Genomic DNA, 19,416 nt, shown 5'->3' with positions numbered 1-19,416 from the left:
GAGGATAGTCAGGACCTTGGGTTGCACGAGTTGGTACATCACCCACACAGACGATTCCAATGCAGTGCGACCGGCATCAGGATAGGAGAAGTAATTTTAATGAAACACCTTTTCTGTTTTCCCTACTTCTCCCCCAGCAGCTCCTCCTTCTGCTTCCGCCGGCTCTTAGTGGTTTAGAGAGTTTGGGGTGACATATCTGGCTGGGCCTGATCCATCATAAAACCTTTCAGATCGGCAAATACAAATCCCTATCAGATTTTTTCACCATCTCCAGTTTTTCCTCAGTGGTTCTCATAATTTCTACAATCAATTTCAAAAGAACGAATGTTAATAGAGTTTGCCCAGAGTACGAAATAACTGAAACGTTTATCCTCAGCACAGATTTTTCTCAATGTCAAAACTCCTGACCATCTTTAAGGACGAACTCGATCCTCCTAGAGGAAACAGTCAGCATGAAGTGCTCCCTCGACGGCACTCCCTTCACTTAAATTTCTAGGGTGGCACCTGAACTCTAGCTGCCTGTGTTCTTGTCTCCCCACTGGAGTATGAGTTCGCGGAAGGAAAAGACCAGGTCTTATTCATACTCAAGATCCCACCTCTACATGTGTATCCCTCAGTACCTAGCAGAGACTAAATACCCCCCCTACACTTGCTGAAAGTAAACAAACAGAATTAATATTTACCATCTACATATTTACCACTGTTTTTTTTATTAAAGGTTGTTTTTTTTTAATATTTTATTTATTTATTCGACAGAGATACAGACAGCCAGACAGAGAGGAAACACAAGCAGGGGGAGTGGGAGAGGAAGAAGCAGGCTCATAGCAGAGGAGCCTGATGTGGGGCTCGATCCCGTAACGCCGGGATCACGCCCTGAGCCGAAAGCAGACGCTTAACCGCTATGCCACCCAGGCGCCCCTTTATTAAAGGTTTTAAAAACTATAATATGATCTAGTGTTCCTCTGGTCATAACTCAAAATTTGTATGTGCAACTCTGCAGGCCCAAGGCATCCTGCTGGAAACAATATACAAAATTCACTTCTACGCTTTTACTTTCTACTTCAGGGCAAGAAAGGAGCAAACACTGAATAAATATTTACTGAATGAAGAAAGGCATTGATGATTATAATAGAGAATGGTAAAAGTTAAATTTTAAAAGAGATCCTCACCAAGTATTTTCTCCCCACTTCTCAAACCCATGTTTCTGCCATTTTCAGGGGGCTCGTCGGCCTATCCCTGGAGCTTACGCCTCACTCCTGAGCTACCTATTCCTTCCTCCCATTCTCTCTTGAACCAATTCTGGTCAGCAGTGAAACCGGCCTTGTCAAAGTCACCCAACAATCTCCCGGTTGCCAAACCCTATGGCCAAGGCCTAGTCCTCCTCTAACTCATTTTACTGACATTAAACAGAGTTGAACACTCCCCTCTGGCATGAAACACTTCCTTCTCCATGATCTCCTGACCTTCCTCCTTCCTCAGTGGCCGTCCCTTATCAGTCCTTTTCTGGGTCCTCTTTATCTCCTCCCCACCCCTAACTGCTGCAGCGGCTCAAGGCTCAGTCCTCTCACCTCCTCTCTTCTCTATTTACACTCACTCCCTACGTACTCCGTCCATTCTCATGATTTTATTTCTTTTTAAGATGTATTTATATATTTGAGAGAGAGAGAGAACAAGCAGAAGGGGCAGAGGGAGAAGCTCCAGCAGGCTGTGCTGAGCGCAGAGCCCAGCGCGGGGCTCAGTCTCACAACCCTGAGATCGTGACCTGAGCCGGTACAAAGAGTCGGAATCTGAACTGACTGTGTCACGAGACGCCCCCATTCTCATGATTCTAAACAACCCTGATTGGTATCCCAACCCCAAGCTCCTTCTTGAGCTGCAAACCCAACATGTATCAACAAACTACTTAACATCTCCATGTGGCTAACTGCTAAGCAGTACAATCATAAGATGATCGAAACATAGCTTGGGTTTCTTTCTCCGATCTTCTTTCAATTTTTCTCATTTCAGTATACGACAACTCCACTTTTCAAGCTGTGTAGGCTAAAACTCTTGATATGACTGTGGTAGAGATTGCTAGTTGCCTCCTCCTTATTTATTCAGCCACCATTTGGTTGTGGCCATGTGACTAAGTTCTGGCCAAGAAGGTGTCAGAAATGGTGTGTGACATTTTCTGATCATGTCTTCAAGGGATAGGAACATGCCCTCTTCTCCCCGTTTGTCCCTAAGTACTGGAACGCAGATGTGAGAGTAGGTGCTGGAGCCGCCATATTGGACTACAAGCTAAGATGCCTCACACCGAGGATGATAGAGCACAAAACAAAATGAGTCTGGCTCCCTAGGAATCGTGAAATTACTAAACCGGCTCTCAACCACCTACTCAGATTTTTACCTGAAAGAAAAATAAGCTTCTACCTTGTTTAAGCCATTATTATTTTGGATCTCTAGGCTCCAGCAGCCGAACCAATATCTTAACTAACGCACAGAATTTGGAATCTGGAAGTAATCAACCCAAACAGACTATAATTATGTGACAATGGCTTGGGGGTCAGCATGGGCATAGATATTGCAGGACAGAAGGCTGGTAACCCTTGTTAGGCCACAACAAAATATTTGGTAAAACCTGTGACATCTTCAAAAATTGCCTCCATGCCAACGTGGCCTGTAATTCTAGGGGAACTGGTCGAACAATTCCGAATTTGGGTGCTTACTGGCTTCTTGCCCCTTTTTAAGCATGAAGTCCCACAAGAGAATGAGACAGATTCAAGCTACAACCTGCCGATTTGCACGCAGAGATAAAAGGGAATATAGGTCTGCCTAAGGCATGTCCACAGCCTACAGTCTAAGTCTACTCAGAATCTGATAATGCAGGGGCTAAACAGGGTTCATAAAGCCAACTCCTTCAATATCCAGCCCGAAAGAAGCTGGAGAAAGTGTTCATCCCCCCAGAAGGAGATATTCTCCAATGACATGTCCCCAGAGGAAAACAGATATGAAAAACCACCACAGAGGGCAAGGGACAAGGGAGTTCCTCCAAGAGAGCAGACCAAGGGCCTCGAAATGAGCAGACAGGAACTCCTACGACTGCCAAGGCAGGAAGACCCCCCAACATGGCCTGGCAGGAGCTAATAATGGCTACGGACCAGCGAGGGGTCTGTACTCCCCATTCTTCCCTTTCCTGAACTGGAGTTCTATTTCCATTATCCTATCCTACTCAATCACAGTACATGGGGGGGGGGGTGTTGGGGGGCACTAGTAAACATCTTGTATTTCAATCTAAAGGTTCCTAGACTATATACCAATCAGCCAGAGATTCTGGGCTCTGAAGCTGACTGAGGGCTGTCTCCTTTGAAAAGTGCACAGTGTGTTCTAGATTTGGGAAGAAGGATCTAGAAAGAAAGGCCTAGACTGTCCTCCCTTTCTAACATAAGAGAACTTTTAGGTGAACATATGGCTACCCAGAGAGCCCGTACTTCTCAGCTTCTCAGCAAGGAGCTGCGGCCATGTGCCCTAGGTTCTGCCTGTATTTTTCATTAGCCAATGGGAGGTGAGCAGAAGAGAGCACACAGCTTCCGAGTTGTGCCATTCAAGAGAAGGAATAGGATTTCTCCTTCCCCTCTCTTCCCTCCTGCTAGAATGCAGACATGTATAGACCAAAAAGATGGAAGCCATATGTTAGGCAAGTTGGTACAATGAGACAGAAGGCACCTGGGCCCCTAATGAGCACAGAGCTGCCTCAGTGGCCCCAGCCTCCTATTTAGAGAGAAAGCAGCTTGATCTGGCGTCAGCAGGTGCAACTGCCCGTCTCTGTTACAAAGGTCCACCCAGTGATACCCCAACTCACACAGCTATTCTCCACTCCACTCTCTCACATGCCATGTCCACCCAATCACCCAGTGCTAGGGGCTCCCGCCCCTATCTGACCGGCCACTATCTGACCCACCACTATCTGACCCTTTGTTACTTCTTCACACTAACCCTGTCCTGAGACTCCTGTGACAGCCTCCTTTCTGCTTTCACCCTTTCCCCTTTCGTCTATGCACTTCACAGCATATAATTCTTTTAAAACATAAATCAGAATGGGGCGCCTGGCTAGCCCGGTCAGCGGAGCATAAGACTCTTGATCTTGGGGTTGTGAGTTCAAGTCCCACACTGGACATACGGATTAATTTTAAAAAGTTAAATAAATAAAGTAAATAAATAAATAAATAAATAAATCAGAATTTAAGACCACGAAGGCAGGGCTTCTGCCTGTACTCTCACGGGAATATCCTCATGGTCTAGAACAAGACTGGACATATATTATATTTCACCAAATTTAAGACATCAGTGATTAGAAGATGCACTACTATTTTTTGCACCGCCAAGGAAAAAGTACTGCCCATTAAATCACAGCAAAATGCCTTAACAACAGACCAGGACAGAGTTGTAAACAGTTACACCAGCCTCCCGTTGTTTGGGATTTCTCTCTGAGGAACGTGGAGTGTCTGCGACCCTTAGCTGCTCTGCCTAGGTATGAAAGGCAATCCTTCTAACTGCATGTTCAAGTTCGAAACGTGGCACAGCTTCATCAGCGTATGGACTGCCGCCTTTCTAAAGCTCCCTAAAGCACCTCGTTGGTGCTTTGCAATAATATATGGAATTGCAGTCATTCCTCCAACAACAAACATTTTCTTTCCTAGTATCAAACGGAGACCCCACTGCTGTTGCCATTCCTCTCTGCATACAAAGTAACATTTGCTTTTAATTACTGCTGATCAAAGTGTGATTTTGGGGAAGGCACTTAAAATGGCAACTAAATTTAACACCCATGACACTCGACTGAAGGGGCAATAATAGAAACAGGTATAACCAGGTGTGCGCATAACAGGAAATGACAAGTGTGTCAGACCTGCCACCTGGCCAATAGCGATGATACCATTCTAACAAGCATCCCAATGTAATAGATGTTAAAAAGGGGTGGGGAAGGACGTCTCACAATTGACTGAACCCCAGTTATAAGAACTCAAATTTTTGCTGAAAGCACGACTGACTTCTCCCGTGGCCTCGCTCAGCAGGTTCCGACCACCCTGTGCCTCCTTGCTGCTCCTGGAGCAGACCCAGGATGCGTTTCCTGCCGCTCCTTGTACCTGGGAACACTCTTCCCCCCAGATGGCTCCCTGTTAGCCTCAAAATTTCTATTCAAAAGCCACCTCCTGGGGCACCTGGGTGGCTCACCAGTTAAGCGTCCGACTCGTGATTTCGGCTCAGGTCATGATCTCATTCTGGGATGGAGCCCCCGCGCTGGGTTCCACGCTCAGGGTGGAGTCGGCTTGGGATTCTCTCTCTCCCTCTCGCCTCCCACCCCCCACTCATGCTCCCTCTCTCTCTCTCTAACATATAAATAAAATCTAAAAAAAAAAAAGTCACCTCCTGAAACGGTACACACCCAGCGTCCCCAGTACTCTCCACCCCTCTTGCTGATTTGGTTTATCCTGGTAGTCTTATCACCACGTGACATTAAGGGTACATGTTTGTTTATCAGGTTTCCTCCCACTGGAATGAAACTCCATGCAAGCAGGCTCCTGTGGTGTCTGACAAGCAGCGTGTAAACAGTAAACACAGTTCAATGAGCTGCTTCTGGGAAGGCACGTCCACCTAGACGCACTGCGAGCACCTTGCGAGCAAATGCACTCTGCACCAAGCCAAGGCCCGAAGACCCAGGCCTCCCATCACAAGTCTTTCTGTCTTCTTCCCTTACAAGAATAGGGGGCTATTTGATGAATCCACTCTTAAAAATAATTGAGGCTTCCACTTCCCATCTCAAAGGGGGCAGTTAAAATGCTATAAACATCACAATCTTGCTTGGATGAATTCTGTTTTCAAGTAGTTTAGCAAAGGGCTTAAAAACTCTGGAATCAGGAGCGTCTGGGTGGCTCAGTCGGTTAAGCAACTGCCTTCACTCAGGTCATGATCTCAGGATCCTGAGACTGAGCCCCACACTGGGCTTTCTGCTCAGCAGGGAGTCTGCTCCTCCCTCTCCCTCTGTGGTCCCTCCTGTTCTTGCTTTCTCTCAAATAAATAAATAAATAAAATCTTTAAAACAACAATAACAACAACAACAACTCTGGAATCAGGGGCGCCTGAGTGGCTCAGCTGGTTAAGCGTCTGCCTTCAGCTTAGGTCATGATCTTGGGGTCCTGGGATCAAGCCTGCGATCGGGCTTCCTGCGCAGTGAAGAGTCTGCTTCTCCCTCTCCCTCTTCTGCCCCTCCACCCCACCCCACTTGTGCTCTCTCTCAAATGAATAAATAAAATCTTAAAAAATAAAAATAAAAAGAACTCTGGAATCAAACTCTGGATTAGAATCCAGGTTCTGCCAGTTCCTAGCCATCTGTCTTTTAGCAAGTTAGTTAATTTTTTTTTTTTAAGATTCTATTTATTTATTCGACAGAGAGAGAGACAGCCAGCGAGAGAGGGAACACAAGCAGGGGAGTGGGAGAGGAAGAAGCAGGCTCCTAGCGGAGGAGCCTGATGTGGGGCTCGATCCCAGAACGCCGGGATCACGCCCTGAGCCGAAGGCAGACGCTTAACCGCTGTGCCACCCAGGCGCCCCAAGTTAGTTAATTTCTATCAGCCTCAACTTTCTTATCTATAAAACCGGGTGATATTACCAAACTTGCTGAGCAAGTTATATGCTTAGCACATATTAAGCACTCAATAAATGTGAGCTGATATCATAATCATTCTCTGTCTCTTGGCTAAGATGAACAAAAAGGGTGGAGAAGGAAAATGGGAGGCTACATCCCACTTTCCTACAAGGCTTGAGGAAGAATCTTAGTTATAAAGTGAGTGGCAGCAATTACCTACTGGGAAAAAAGTGAGCTTAGGTCCTGAGGCCTGTCACAAAGAAAGAAAATGTCAAAGAGGGAGAGGTCAGAGTGGAAGGCCAGGATGGGGGGGGGGTGTCTCTACCCTGGCTCATCTTTTAATGGTCCAAACATCTCCTTGTTCCTTGTCTGGAATTCCTCATCCTCCCTCAATCCATCCTTCTTTCAAGCTAGAAACCAAGGAATCATCTTTTTCTCTCGTCTCCCAGCCCCGCCTTCTTCACATCAATCTGATCACTAGAAGTGGGCTAACTTAGATCCTCAATAGTTCTGGTCTGCCCTCCTCCACCCCCACTGCCAATGCCGTCCTCCACTGCGCCGCCGCTGGAGAGCAACACGAGCCTCCTAGTCTGTCTCCCGGCCTGCAGCCGCCTTCTCCCAACCCACTTCCACACCTTGCCAGTCATCTTTCTAACCCCTTCACATGCCTCAAAGGCTTCCTACAGTCTTAGTGACAAAGTTCAAACTCCTAAGTACTTCTGAGACCCTCCAAGATCTGGTGCCGGCCTACCTGCAGCCACTTCCCTAGCAAAATCCTGCCTCCGGGCCCTCATTCTGGCTTTTTCCTGGGCTCCCCAGACTCACGGCCACTTCCAAGAGCCTGTCTGTCGCCTGGCAACTACTGCTCAGCATTCAATATCACTTTTTCTTGAAAGTCCTCACCACGGCACTGCCCCACCGGGGGTCCCTTCTTGTTTTTCTTAATGTCTCGTGCATCCCTCCGCAACAACGCTTAGTACCCTGTATTGTAACTGCCGGACTTGCTACCTATCTCTGTCTGTACCCCTACCGCCCCCCCCCCACCGTTAAATTACAGTTTCTTTAAGAAAAAGGACTGTCTTTCTCCTAAACTACCTAACACATTGCTGGGGATACACAGCATCTTTAAAAAAAATGTTTGTGGAGTGAACAATTTTGGAGGGGCCTGATGAAGGAAGGGTTAGTACCAAAAAGACTAGAAAGTCGATCCCATCATGAACACGTTCATGAAAAACAACACTCCTACAGGAAAACTACAGAGATCAAGCACGTTAGTAGGATATGTGTATGGAAGCTGCAGTGAATTTACTGTCAGTTGTTAAGCAATAAAATGTAGTAAAAAGAGTTTTCAGATTAGGCACCTTGGGTTTGAATTCCAACTCTGCCACTTCTAAGCCAGATCACCACGGACAAGTCCGTTAACCTAAATCTCGCTTGCCTCATCTATAAAACAAGGAAAACGGAAGGACCTTCCTGATCTCACTGTTGTATTTAATGAGACAACGGTCGCAAAGTGCCTGGCACCGAGCCGGTTTCTAAAGCTGTTCACAGATGTCGGTCCCTTTCCACTTAAAGAACACTGCTAGAAAGGGCAAGGTCACCTATTCTGCATTTGCGAAGGAAGACTTACCACTCTTCCAAAACCTTGACCACACCCTAACTACCCCAGCCAGCCATCTTGAAGATGAACTAGGTCACAAAGAAGATTTAGCCAAAAAAAAAAAAAAAAAAAAAAAGCAAGCAAATCATTTCAATGCAGTTTCATCACCACAGTTTTAAAATACCTGTCCTGCCCTACTCATAGCAACATTTTGGTCCAGGAAGAACAACACACGAGTAGGCTACAGACTGAATGTAATGTACCTAATGGAGCCTTGGAATGTAGGTTCCTGAAGAGAATGAACTGAGTCATGGGTCTGCTCCATAGAGCAATGAACTCACTGTAATGTGCCACATAAATAACAAACGACAAGGAACTTAAAGAACTACTGTACACAAGAGAAGACAAGTGTAAGAATTTCGGGTGATCTATGAGAGAAACCCATAACGTAAATTCTTCTAAAGCTACCAGTCTGGTTATACCAACCTCTATTTTGCAGGGACTGTATTCTCAGACATTTTTGATTTTGTTCGAATATAAAACTCTGCCTTACCTAATTGCCTAATTTAAGTGGAAAGATCACTGTCTTACCTGTTTTCGCCCTGAGATGTATGTCTGAATTTTCAGCAAGAAAAATGTCTTATTTTCTAGCCAAATGAATACCACCCACCATACCTGTGACACAGTTTCCTCTAAGCGAGTAACAATAAAAAGGCAAAAGCTCTGGAAATGTCTTTGTTGAGAACTGCTCACTTAATCCCAGAATTAAGGAAATGGATTTAAAAAAAAAAACAAAAAAACCCACCTTAATTTGATCTAGGTTCCGCTGAGAGTGCATTACCAGTTATTGAACTGTTCGTCTTCGTTCAGGCCTCCTAATTGTCGAACGTAATTTTATGGTGATCTAATATTAGTGAATTTAATTGTTCACATTTATTTCAATATTCAGTTGACCTTGAAAAATGTTTTTCCGATCTCCTCCACAACGATTACATTTGTTCCTATACAGTCACGAAAAAGTTACAACTTCCTCAAAGACTGCTTAAAGTGAAGTGCCACAGTGTAGATTATGCCGGATCTTTAACTGGTCTCTATGCTTTATTCACTTGACAATTTCTTGGTGAAATCTCAAGTATGTAAAAACCTCTAAACCAGCAGCAACTCAGAGAACGTTAAGAAAAAAAAAAGAATTTCTGGAAGCAAAGGACTACTAAAAAACATAAACTCTTTGCCTTAATTTACCCATTAGAATTACTATTAAAGAAAGGGAGGGCAGATTTTTAAAAATGACCTAAGACAAAGTGCCTTTAAGGGGATCTCTTGAGAGTTCCTACCGGAATGAAGGAAACCGTTCAATATTCTTCTAATTTTAGTTAGATTACATTCCTGATGTATTTGAGAAAACAAAGTCAGTAATACAGAATGAGCAATCCTGACACTCCAGACAGCCAAGCATCACAACCCACAAAATTATTTGTTTCCTTTCCCACCTGACATCTGAGCTCACCACTTGCAAGCCCCATCCCTGGAGAATTTTAGTCCCTAAGTAAATATATTGACTACTCTAGCTAAAACTGAAGCATGTAAGTTTTATAGTTTAGCCAACCTGGTGGATGACTACTTTCATAGTACTGTAGGGAAAATTACATGAACTGGTGAAAGAAACACGAGGTAGATTGAAGAGAGGGAGGCCAGCAAGGGTACTGAAAGGGAAGCTCCTCGTTTGTAAAAATGAAGGGAAAAGTAAGTATAAACACAGAAAATTCCTTGTACCCTAACTGCCACTGTTTTTCTGACAACCTTACTAAATAATCTTTAAGACATCAAGAAAGAGATCTGTAAAACCCCTTTCAGAAATGATAATAGGGGGAGTTTACAAAGTCATTTGCTACCATTTGCTTCCTGTTCAGTGTTTCCTACAGCAAAAGACAAGTTTGAAAGGGCCAAAAACTTGAAAAAGGCTGAATGAAAGAGAAGTATGTCAGGGGACGTTAGTACTTGTTACATTAAAGAATTTAACTGGAATTCACTAGGCTTTTGAGAAGATATATATTTTGTTAAATATCAGAGAATCTGTCTGTAGGCCACCCCCAAACACAAACGTATGTTTAATCAACTTATACGATGCAATAGCCACACATATTGGGGATTTCAAATACTGCCTTTAAAAATATACACCCATACATTCTAATTCCAACCAAAATTATTTTTTAAATCTCTGCAGTAAGGCGCGCGTACACACACACACACACACACACACACACACACTTAACTTGATGTAAATCTAGCCCTTCTTGCTTAAACACCCTGAGGAAAAGAATGAACGCCTCAATATGCTCTCCTCTTCTTCAGACCTTAGAAGACTCGGAAAGAAGCAAATGGAGTTCAGAACGAAGAAAGAAGGCAAGGTAATACAGGAGAATACAACTGGAGACCCTCTCAGGGACTCATTTTATTCTTGGAAAATGTCATCTCCATTCCTTCCCCAAACCCAAAGGCCAGGCACCACTGGCGCAATACCATCCCTGTCCAAAGCGCCAAAGAGTTGCCAACTAATCTCCCAAGGTGTCCCCCAATCTTCTCACCTCATCAGCGCTCAGCTCCTCCATCGCTTTCCTCTTAATGGTGAAAGGCGTTAGGGAGAGATCCTTCTGTTCTTGAGACCAGGGCGGGAGGAGAGTGGAAGGTGTCTACCGGGCTGTCTGGTCCCCCGAATGGGGGAGGTTTCAGAATTGCATAGTCAGAGGTTAAAAAATAAGAACACGAGAGGCACTGAACCGCCTTGGCGTCGGTCACTCCAATCGCCCCAGAGACTCCTACAGCTGCTTGTGCCCCGAGCAGCCTCCTTTGGCCGCCACTGCCGCTGCTCTGCAGGGTTATCTTAAGGCGCCACTATTGCCCTCTGCTTCCCAGGTTACCCAGACCAGAGACTCGGGTCTCCAGCTCGTCTCGTGCCCTGAGCCTGCTGTGTCTTCGTGGTGGTGGCGCGGCAGGTGCGCTTCCTCCAGCAGATCCTGCTCTCCTTCCTACCCTTTGCCCCAGGCGGGAACTGTTCGACTGCAGAGTGGATGCCCCGAGGTAAGGCGACCCCAGAGCCTCCGAGGCAGAGCCCAGCACTGAAGAGGGAAGCCCCTCCCCTCCCAAAGCAGGCCGGCCACGCCCCGCCTCCACGCTGGAGCCCGGGCAGGGGGGAGGGGGAGGACGGGACTCGCGATGCTCTGGATGGAAGAGTAAATCCTCCTACCCCTCCACCCCTACTCTTACCCCCTCGCCCCACCAAGTATTATTCATCAAAACAACAGGGCGGCCATCTTTGAAAGGGATCACGTGACCCCGCCAGAGAGGCGGGGCTCCTGGCCCCAGGACGAGGCAGCCAATGGGCCGCGGGCGTCGCGCCGCCGATTTCCTCTCGCCTGCGTCTCCTCCCGCCCCCGCCCCACCCCCTCCCCCGCAGCAGCGCCGGGAGGGGGAGGGGCGTGCGGGCTGCGGGCGGGAGGGCGGCGCGCGGGGGGCGGGGCGGCGCGGTGCCATGGCGACGGCCCGGGGGGTGGCGGGCGCGGCAGGCCGGTCCAGGTAGGCTCCCGGGAGAGCCTTGCGGGGCGGGAAGCTGGACGAGGAGGGGATGCCGGCCTGCGCTGCGACCCCCCAGCTCCTCCGTTGTTCCCAGGCGCTTGCGTTTTAGCCACTCCACGATGCAGACCAAGTAAAGAGGGAACACGTCTTCTTTCTGAGGCCAACGTTCTCTAACGGATTGACCGCTCATATTCTGAAAAACCCTTGGACACTTTTCCACCTCCGCAGAGAAAGCCCATTTGGAAGAAAACTAAGACAAGTACAACTTCATTTTATTCGACTTTCGCCTTTTAGAGAGTTCCTGCTTTGGCTTTTTTTTAAAACGTGTTCCAGAGTGATGGTAAAATTTAAAAGTATAAATGATTGGGAGACCTAGAAAATGTTGACGTGTCTGCACGTATACAAGAAAGGCTTTGGAGTCACTGAAAAGAAACCATCTTTATCTGCTCAAGAATACATTTTTTTAAATTGAGATATAATTGACATATGACATCCTATTCGTTTTAGATGTACAACATAATGATTCATGAGGTTTGGAGGGGTTTTTTTGTTGTTTTTCAAGTTTTTATTTAAATTCCAGTTAGTAAAAAAATACATAAATTCCCATTACTTAATATACAGTGTAATATTAGTTTCAGGTGTACAATGTAGTGATTCAACACTTCCATACATCATGTGGCGCTCATCACAAGTGCCCTCCTTCATCCCCATCACCTATTTCACCCATCCCCCCACCCACCTCTCCTCTGATAACCATCGGTTTGTTTTCCATAGTTGGAAAACATGAGTCTGGTTCTAGGTTTGCCTTTTTTTTTTTTTTACTTTGCTCATCTGTTTTGTTTCCTAAATTCAACATATGAGTGAAATTATATGGTGTTTGTTTCTCTGACCCACTTACTTTGCTTAACATAATACTCTCTGGTTCCATCCATGTTGTTGCAAATGGCAAGATACCATTCTTTTTATGACTGAGTACTAGTCCATTGTGTGTATGTGTGCATACATGTATATACGTGTGTGTGTATATATGTATACGTATATATGTATCTGTATATACTACCTCTTTATCCATTCATCAGTGGATGGACACTTGGGCTGTTTCCATTATTTGGCCATTGTAGATAATGCTGCTATAAACATCATGTAGCCGTTTGAATTAGTATTTTTGTATTCGTTGGGTAAATACATAGTAGTGCAATTGCTGGATCATAGGGTAGTTCTATTTTTAACTTTTTGTGGAACCTCCATGCTATTTTCCAGTAGCTGCACCAATTTGCATTCCCACCAACAGTGCAAGGGGGTTCCCCTTTCTCCACATCCTCACTAACACCTGTTGTTTCTTTGTGTTGTAGATTTTAGCCATTCTGACAGGTGTGAGAGGATATCTCATTGTAGTTACAATTTCCATTACAATGTAATGATTTGATATGTGTATATATATTGTGAAATAATTACTAAAATTGTTTAGTTAACATCTGTCACCACATATAGTTACCATATTTTTTCTTGTGATGAAAGCTTTTAGGAATTATTGTCTTAGCAATTTTCAATACAATATACAATGCAGTATTGTGTGTGTGTGTATATATATATATATATATATATATATATAGCAAATCTATAATACAGTATTGTTAACTGTAGTCCCCATGCTCTACATTAAATCCCCAGGACTTACAACTGGAAGTTTGTACCTTTTGACCACCTTACCCATTTGGCCCACCTGTACCCCACTCTGGTGATCACCAATCTGTTCTCTGAAGAATAGAAATATTTTGTAATACAGAAATCTAAACTGAACGGTCAATATAGCGGTATCATGAAATTCCAGATTTTGCCACATACTGAAGAATATATTATATTGGATGATTTACTAAACCATAATCTTAACGATTGTATTGCAGATTTAAAAGAATTTCTCCCCCCCCCCCCTTTGGTACTTGCTTAGAATAGTAACCTGACAGCTAGATATGCAAGGAATTTGTGAGTGAAATGAGACCGCTGCTGGCTTTGCATATTATCTGCTCTCCAGGAAAGGAATTCTGTGGAAGCCAGAATTTGGACTCCTGGTGACATTGATGTAAATATGTTCACTTCTCACTTCTTTTTTAAAACATCCTTATTGTAATATAATTTACATACCGTACAATTCACTCATTTAAAGTACACAAAGGTCAGTGTATTCACAGTTGTTTGACCATCAGCAATTCTAGAACAATTTCATCACCCCCCAAAAAGACTATATACCTGTTAGCAGTCACTCCCTATTCTCCCCTCTCCTCCCTGTGGGCAACCAGCAATCTGCCTTCTGTTTCTTTTCTTCTTCTTCTTTTTTTTTTTTTTTTTAAGATTTTATTTATTTGGGGGCGCGTGGGTGGCTCAGTCATTAAGCATCTGCCTTCGGCTCAGGGCGTGATCCCGGTGCTCTGGGATCGAGCCCCACATCAGGCTCCTCCGCTAGGAACCTGCTTCTTCCTCTCCCACTCCCCCTGCTTCTTCCTCTCCCACTCCCCCTGCTTGTGTTCCCCCTCTCGCTGGCTGTCTCTATCTCTGTCAAATAAATAAATAAATAAATAAATAAATAAATAAATATCTTTAAAAAAAAAAAAGATTTTATTTATTTGACAGAGAGAGCACAAGCAGGGGGGCAGCACGCAGAGGGAGAAGCAGACTCCCCACTGAGCGGGGGTTTGATTCTGGGACTCCGGGACCATGACCTGAGCCAATGGAGAATGCTTAACTGACTGAGTCACCCAGGTACCCCTGCTTTCTGTTTCTATGAATTTTCCTATTCTGGGCAGTTCACATCAATGGAATCCGACACTATGCAGCCTTTCGTGTCTAGCCCTTTCACTTAGCATATGCTTTCAAGGTTTATCTGTGTCGTAGCATATATCAGTGCTTCCTTAATGCCAAATAATATTCACTGTATGGCTGTATCACATTTTGCATATCCATTCATCAGTTAATAGACATTTGAGTAGTTTGCACCTTCGGGCTATTATGAACGATGCTGCTATAAACATTCCTGTACAAGTTTTTTGTGTAGACGTGTTCTCATTTCTTTCGGGTGTGTATGTAGAAGGAAAATTGCCGGGTTATATGTTTAACTTTTTTTTTAAGATTTTATTTGTAAGTAATCTTTCCACCCAACATGCTTGAACTCACGACGCCCAGATTGAGTTACATGCTCTACTGACTGAACCAGCCAGGTGCCCCGTAGATGTTTGACTTTCTGAACAACTGACAAACTGTTTTGCACAGCAGCTGCACCGTTTTGCCTTTCCACCAGCGATGTATGAGGTTCCCTTTTATCTGCCTCCTCTCCAGCACTTGTTACTGTCTGTCTTTTTTATTACAACCACACTAGTAGATATGAACTGGTGTCTCATTGTGGTTCTGCTTTTCATTTCTCTAAGGGCTCATGAAATTGAGCATCTTTTCGTGTGTTTAGTAACCATCTGGCTATCTTCCTTGGCCAAATAGTGTTCATTTTTTAATTGAGTTACTCATCTTTTTATTGTTTTCAGTTGTCAGAGTTTTTTTTATATATTCTAGATAGCAGTCCCTTATCAGATGTGCAATTTGCAAATTTTTTGGAGTACAGTTGACACAGTGGCATGTTAATTTCAGGTATACAACGCAGCGATTCAACAGCTCTGTACATGGTACTGTGCTCACCACAAGTGTGACTGCCATCTGTCACCATGCAGTGCCATTACGGTACCACTGACTGTATTCCCAATGCTGTGCCTTTTGTTCCTGGGACTTATTCATTCCATAGCTGGAAGCCTGTACCTCCGACTCCCCTTCACCCACTTGGCCCATCCCCTCTGACCAGTCGGTTCTCTGTACTTATAGGTCTGATTACAGTTTGCAAGTATGTTTTCCCATCCTGTGGGTGGTCTTTTGACTTTGTTGAGGGAGTCATTTGTAGCACAAAAGTTTTCATTTTGATGTAGTCCAGTTTATCTGTTTTTTTCTCTTGTCATTTACACTTTTGATACAACACATTCACTTTTACAAGGCATGTTTAATCACTTAATATTGTCTTGGCCAGTTTGGGCTGCTGTCATGGAACACCACGGACTGGGACGGGGTGGGGGGGAGGCGGTGGCTTAGAAACAGCAGAAATGTACTACTCGCTTCTGGAGGCTGGAAATCCGAGGTCAGGGTGCCAAAGTGGTGGGGTCTGGTACAGACTGCTGACTTACTGTGTCCCCATGTGACTGAGGGCAGAAAGAGGAAATTAGCTCTCTAGCGACTCTTACGAGGGCACTAATCTCATTCATGAATGCTTCACCTTTATGACCTTATCTAATGCTGATTACCACCCGGAAGTACCGCTGACCCTTGAACAATGAGGGTTCAAATGGTGCCGGTCCCCTCACGTGGAGATTTTTTTCAGTGAAAGCGCTGTGAGGGCACTTTCTCTTCCTTATGATTTTCCTCATTTCTCTAGTTCACTTGATCATAAGGATACAGAGGAGGGGCGCCTGGGCGGCTCAGTCGGTTGAGCATCCGGCTCTTGATTTTGGCTCAGGTCGTGATCTCAGGTTCCTGAGAGTGAGACCCGCAACCACCTCCGTGCTCAGCGGGGAGTCTGCTTGAGGATTCTCTCTCCCTTTCCCTCTGCCCCTCCTCACGTGCGTGCTCTCCCTCTAAGATCAATCGATCAATCTTAAAAAAAAAAAACAGTATATAATACATATAACATGCCACATATATGTTAGTCAACTGTTTATGTTATTGGGAAGGCTTCTGGTCAACAGCATGCTATTAATAGTTAAGTTTTGGGGGAGTCAAAAGTTATCCATGAATTTTAGATGGGGGGGTGGTAGCTGGTGCCCCCTAACCCCTACATTGTTCAAGGGTCAACTGTCATACCATCACTTTGAGGGAGTGCGGATAGGGTTTCAACATACGAATTTTAGGGGGGACGCAAATATTTAGTCTATAACAATATTGAAATATTATAAGATATATCCTTCCTATTTTGTGGTTGGAGAAAATAAACGTTAGGGTTAAAGGGCCTGCCCTAAGTCCAACAGGAAAATGATTAGGAATCTTGCTTCCCTTGAATTCTTTTTTTTTTTATAGGGTTTTGGGTTTTTTTTTAAGATTTTATTTATTAGAGAGAAAGAGAAAGGGAGAACACAGAGGGAGAGGGAGAAGGAGAAGCAGACTTCCCGGTGAGCAGAGAGTCGGACATGGGACTCGATCCCAGGAGCCTGGGATCATGACCTGAGCCAAGGAAGACGCCCAACCAACTGAGCCACCTAGGTGCCCCTTCCCTTGAATTCTCGCCCTGCCACCCAAATATCTCTGTGTGTTAGAAGAACATAATATCTATGTTTTTACCATTTACAAGGGAACTCTACTCCCTTTCTCTTTCTTCAGCTCTGCGATACTTCCTGCCAATATAAAATAACTTCATAGAATCAAAAAATTAGAGATGAAGTCTCTTTGGTCACATACTCCTATACTCCCAGGGTGTTTTACAGGATGAATACAGGAGTTTTGTGCTTTTTACATTTGTGTTTGAACCTAAGTGCTGGAGTCCTACCACTTCCTTAGGGGATGCTTTCCCACTGTAGTATAATGACAGTGTCTCAGAGGTGTTCATGGTACTTAGTCCATATTTTCATTGTTCTGTTCAGCGTCTTCCATTTGAGCCTTACATCAGCCCCTTTGGACCATGCAAAATAATGTCTGCCTCCCTTGGGAACTACCAAGCATCAGGGTCCAAGACAAATTCGTTCTTAGAATTATCTGGAAGTGAGCAAAAATACTTTTCTTTTTTTAAAGTAGGCTCTACGCCCAGCATGGAGCATAGTGTGGGGCTCGAACACACAACCCTGAGATCAAGACCTAAGCTGAGTTCAAGAGTCAAATACTTAACCAACTGAGCCACCCAGGCACCCCACAGTGCTTTTTAAAGCTAGTAACAGATAAAGGAGGAGACCATAGGACATGCTGAAACATTAAACAAAATAAAGGTACACTGTGGGCAGATTTTGTTATTTTATAAAGGGGGAGGAGTTGTGTGGGGTTTTTAGTTTTTCTAGGACTGATAATCTTCTAGCATAGCATTTACTCAGGTGCCAGAGCATAGACAGTTTACTGGATCAAACGTGTCTTCCTAGGGAACCACAAAGCTAGATCTACTCCTGGGTGATCTCCCTTTGGACCTGCAAAGCTACCTACATCTGTACGTGTGTCGCGTTTTCTCCACTGCCATCAAAGACCAACCGCTTCACCTGGACTCTGGATTCCTCTCCTCCCACCTTCTTAAGGACTTTGGTCCGGGATTTATTCCCTTTGTTCTGCACCATTTTCTCCCTCCCTGATGGACACATTATTGGCTCTAGGGAGACCAACTCAAAAAAAAAAAAAAAACTTGGGGCACCTGGGTGGCTCAGTCGGTTAAACAACCGGCTCTTAGTTTCAGCTCAGGTTATGATCTCAGGGTTGTGAGCTCGAGACCCGCTTCAGTTGCAGGAGCCTGCTTGGGATTTTCTCTCTCCCTCCCTCTGCCTCTCCCCACCATTCACACTCTCTCTCTCAGAAATAAACAAAAAACCCAAAAAACCCCACCTTGACTCTACATCCTCCGAACTATGCCTTCTTTCTTTGCCTCCTTGACAGCAAAACATCTCAAAAGAGACTCCTTTTATTATTCCCACTCCCTCCCTTACTCCTACAGGGTTCTGAGAAAATCCTCTTGTCAAGGTCACCAACGACCTCAGGCCAAGACAAGTTGCCTTTCTGTGTCCGATACTTACTGGCCTTCTCAACAGCATCCAGCGTTGTTGAGCACCTTTGAAACCCTTTCCACTATATTGGCTTCCGTGAGGCCACACGCTCTGGTTTTCCACTCGAAGCTCTTCCTCAGATTCGTTTGCTGCCTCCTCCACCCAACCTTTAAATGTTGTAAATGGGTGCCTGGCCAGCTCGGTCAGTAGAGCATATGACTCTTAATCTCGGGGTCGTAATTTCGAGCCCCACATTGGGTGTAGAGATGGCTTAAAATCTAAAAAACAAAACAAAACAGAAACCCAAAGACATAAAAATAAATAAATAAATAATACATACATACATACATACATACATAAATGTTGCAGGGCTACAGGGTGCAGTGCTGAGCCCTCTCCTCTCTGTTGACGCCCCTTCCCCAAGTCTCGGGCCACAGCTCTGAAGAGCGTGTGCATATGCTGACTGCCAGGATAGATCCGTAGCCAGAATCTCTTCCCTGAATTCCGCTTACATGTCCAGCTGCATAATTGATATTTGTATTGGGCTGCCTAATAGATGGTCTCCACAAATCTGTCCTCTCCTTCTTCCCCCAGAGCAAATGTCATCATTAGCCATCCAAGGGCCCAAGCCCAAAACCTTGGCATCATCCTTGACTCCTCCTTCCCCTCACATTCTATCAGCAAATTAGAGTTGGTTGTACTCCAGATATTCAGGGACTTAACCATTCTTTTCTCTCCAAATCCCCTGCGACCCCAAAATCCAAGCTACCATCATGTCTTGTCTGGCTATTTCCTTGGTCCTATTTTGCTCCCGCCCCTTTTCAACCTACACTTCAGAAAGCAGGCAGTGTGACCCACTTAAA

General features: G+C 44.8%; 1 protein-coding gene across 4 annotated transcripts in view; it reads right to left on the bottom strand.

Annotated features, from left to right (window-relative positions):
* The window catches only part of UBE4B (ubiquitination factor E4B), a 119,461-nt gene extending 107,887 nt beyond the window's left edge, over positions 1–11,574 (bottom strand). For 2 of the 4 annotated variants that reach the window (XM_026519876.4, XM_026519875.3), the window contains exon 1: positions 10,811–11,574. In XM_026519876.4, coding sequence (XP_026375661.2) covers positions 10,811–10,834 — 24 coding nt within the window. In that variant the 5' untranslated portion in view covers positions 10,835–11,574. The remainder of the gene's footprint in view (positions 1–10,810) is intronic. The other 2 variants (XM_057305134.1, XM_057305137.1) reach the window with 1 other exon arrangement.
* Between the last annotated feature and the right edge of the window lie 7,842 nt (positions 11,575–19,416).

The sequence above is a fragment of the Ursus arctos genome, unplaced genomic scaffold, assembly GCF_023065955.2.
Source record: "Ursus arctos isolate Adak ecotype North America unplaced genomic scaffold, UrsArc2.0 scaffold_32, whole genome shotgun sequence".
In the NCBI taxonomy this organism is placed as follows: Eukaryota; Metazoa; Chordata; class Mammalia; order Carnivora; family Ursidae; genus Ursus; species Ursus arctos.
This window is presented reverse-complemented; position numbering and strand designations above follow the sequence as displayed.